The sequence below is a fragment of the Lepidothrix coronata genome, unplaced genomic scaffold, assembly GCF_001604755.1.
Source record: "Lepidothrix coronata isolate B3197 unplaced genomic scaffold, Lepidothrix_coronata-1.0 Scaffold285, whole genome shotgun sequence".
Classification (NCBI taxonomy): Eukaryota; Metazoa; Chordata; class Aves; order Passeriformes; family Pipridae; genus Lepidothrix; species Lepidothrix coronata.
In genome coordinates, this window is record NW_016690465.1 from 75,957 (window position 1) to 78,376 (window position 2,420).

The 2,420-nt window shown below is 55.9% G+C and overlaps 1 protein-coding gene across 1 annotated transcript in view; it reads right to left on the bottom strand.

Annotated features, from left to right (window-relative positions):
• The window catches only part of SCAP (SREBF chaperone), a 55,240-nt gene that overhangs the window by 7,432 nt on the left and 45,388 nt on the right, over positions 1-2,420 (bottom strand). The window contains exons 13-16 of the mRNA XM_017836825.1: positions 2,146-2,156; positions 1,601-1,792; positions 636-831; positions 9-339 (exon numbers count right to left, since the gene is read on the bottom strand). Of these exons, the coding sequence (XP_017692314.1) occupies positions 9-339; positions 636-831; positions 1,601-1,792; positions 2,146-2,156 (730 nt within the window). The remainder of the gene's footprint in view (positions 1-8; positions 340-635; positions 832-1,600; positions 1,793-2,145; positions 2,157-2,420) is intronic.

Genomic DNA, 2,420 nt, shown 5'->3' on the forward strand with positions numbered 1-2,420 from the left:
GATGGTACCTGGGTTTGGGGATGACAGTGAGGCAGTACCTGGGTTTGGGGATGGTACCTGGGTTTGGGGATGATGGTGGGGCAGTACCTGGGTTTGGGGATGGTACCTGGGTTTGGGGATGGTACCTGGGTTTGGGGATGACAGTGGGGCAGTACCTGGGTTTGGGGATGGTACCTGGGTTTGGGGATGATGGTGGGGCGGTACCTGGGTTTGGGGATGGTACCTGGGTTTGGGGATGACAGTGAGGCAGTCGCCCGTCTGCGCGTCCCACACGCGGATCTGCCCCACCAGGCAGCAGCTGACCAGGAGCATCCCATCGCTGGCCAGGCACTCGATGTCCTGCCAAGGAAGGAAGGACAGGCACGGCTGAGTGTGGCCCTGGAGCCCGAGCACAGCCTTGTGTGGCTGAGGAATGCAGAGGTGACAGATTTGATGTCAGAACTGGCTGGTTTAGGAACCGAGGGACACCGAGAACACGGATATCCCTGGAAGTGTCCCAGGCCAGGCCGGACGAGGCAATAACGGGAACTGCAGAGAGCCCAGAGCGAGTCCCAGGAGGAGGTGGGAAAGCACTGCAGGAGATTTCGTGCTACCATATCCTTTGACAGGTACATTTCTCCCCAAATGTGACGTACCATGAGGTGGCCCCTGAGGACCAGGGGCACGATCTCGGTCTCGGGGGGGGAGTATCCGTAGTCGTCGCAGGGCAGGTCCCCCCTCTTCCTGCGGCCGTGCCCGTTCTGCCCGTAGTTCTTGGGGCAGAACACCCGGTACAGGCAGAAGAGCAGCAGCACCAGGATGATGCCCGAGGCCAGACCCAGAGCAGCCACCCTGGAGGGGACACACAGACACAACGACAAGGACAAGGTGAGAGAAAAGAGAGAGCCAATTTCCAGGTTTGGAAAATCCTGTGCCAGGATTACACACGCTGCTCTAAATGTCCCGGCTGAGAAAGATTTTAAGCAAATTTGTTGGAAATTAAAGGGGTTTTTAATGGGAAAATGACAATTTCAACAAGATTTGAGGCTTGGAAAGTAGAAGTAAGGAAAGTAGAGAGCAACTAAGACTAAGAAAACACTGGATGGGGACTGGGATAATCCAAAGTGTGCTCAGCACCTGCAGATTCAGGCAGGGAAGGAAGTTCCTTGCCACCAGAGTTTGATCTGACACCCCATAAATCATTATCAAATGATATCCAGGTGGTGGCTGCCCCATCCCTGGAAGTGTTGAAGGCCAGGTTAGACAGGGCTTGGAGCAACCTGGGCTAGTGGAAGGTGTCCCTGCCCTGGACAGGGGGTTGGAATGAGATGGGCTTTAACATCTCCTCCAAACCAAACCAGTCTGGGATTCTCTGAAATCATGGCTTTTATACCCAAAATCAGTCTCCCGTCCCTGCTCCCCAGTTGATAAACAGGCTGGATGCAGAGCCCACTCCTGCCCTCAGCTGATGGGCCCCTGCCAGGGGAGATGAATCCAGCTGTGCCCGGAGTGTCCCAGCCCAGGCTCTGGCACTGCAGCTCCACAGGTATGTGTTGGTCTCCCAGCCCAAAGCAACCCCGGGGCTGAGGAGGGTCAGAAGGCTGTGACAGGGACATTTTACTTGTAAAGGGTGACATCCTGGTGGCCCTGGAGCTTGGCTGTGTGGTCGGGCTGAGCTCCAGTGTCCGGATCCCCTCTGCTGGAGGCCAGGAAGGGGTGGTAGCGCGAGGCCTCCTGGGGATGTCGCACCTCCAGGGCCTCCTGGGGGTTCAGGTACAGCGTGACAGGGATGGCTGGCAGGATGCTGATGTACCTGAAGGGGGGAGAGGGGAGAACAGCTCAGGAACAGACACCAGGGACACAAGAATCCCTCAGGTGACCAGGCAGCCAGGGCAGGGTTCGGGTGCTTTCGGTCAGGAACTCCAGGTCTTCTAAACTAAAGATCTCCTTGGAAATATTCTTCTCCAAAGGTATTTCCCAGGTCTTAACCCGTCAAAGAGCCAACAGTGGGATGAACTCCTGATGAGATCAAACAGATCCCATGGATTTAAGGAAGGATACAACCATCTGGTACAGTTTCCTGTGCACTGCAGACCAGGAGATCTCCCCAAGAAGGTTCTTCAGCTCAGATGTCTCTTCCTCACATGTACCATCCCCACCACTTACAGGTGATCAGACTATGGAATCACAGGATCACTGAGGTTGGAAAAGCCTCTGAGACCATCGAGTCCAATCATTCCCCAGCACTGCCAAGGCCACCACTGACCCACGTCCCCAAGTGCCACATCCACAGGGCTTTGAAATCCCTCCAGGAATGGGGACTCCACCCCTGCCCTGGGCAGCCCCTTCCAATGCCTGACCAGGCTTCTTTCCGTGAAGAAGTTCTTCCTGATGTCCAGCCTAAACCTCCCCTGGCACAGCCTGAGGCTGTTCCCTCTCAT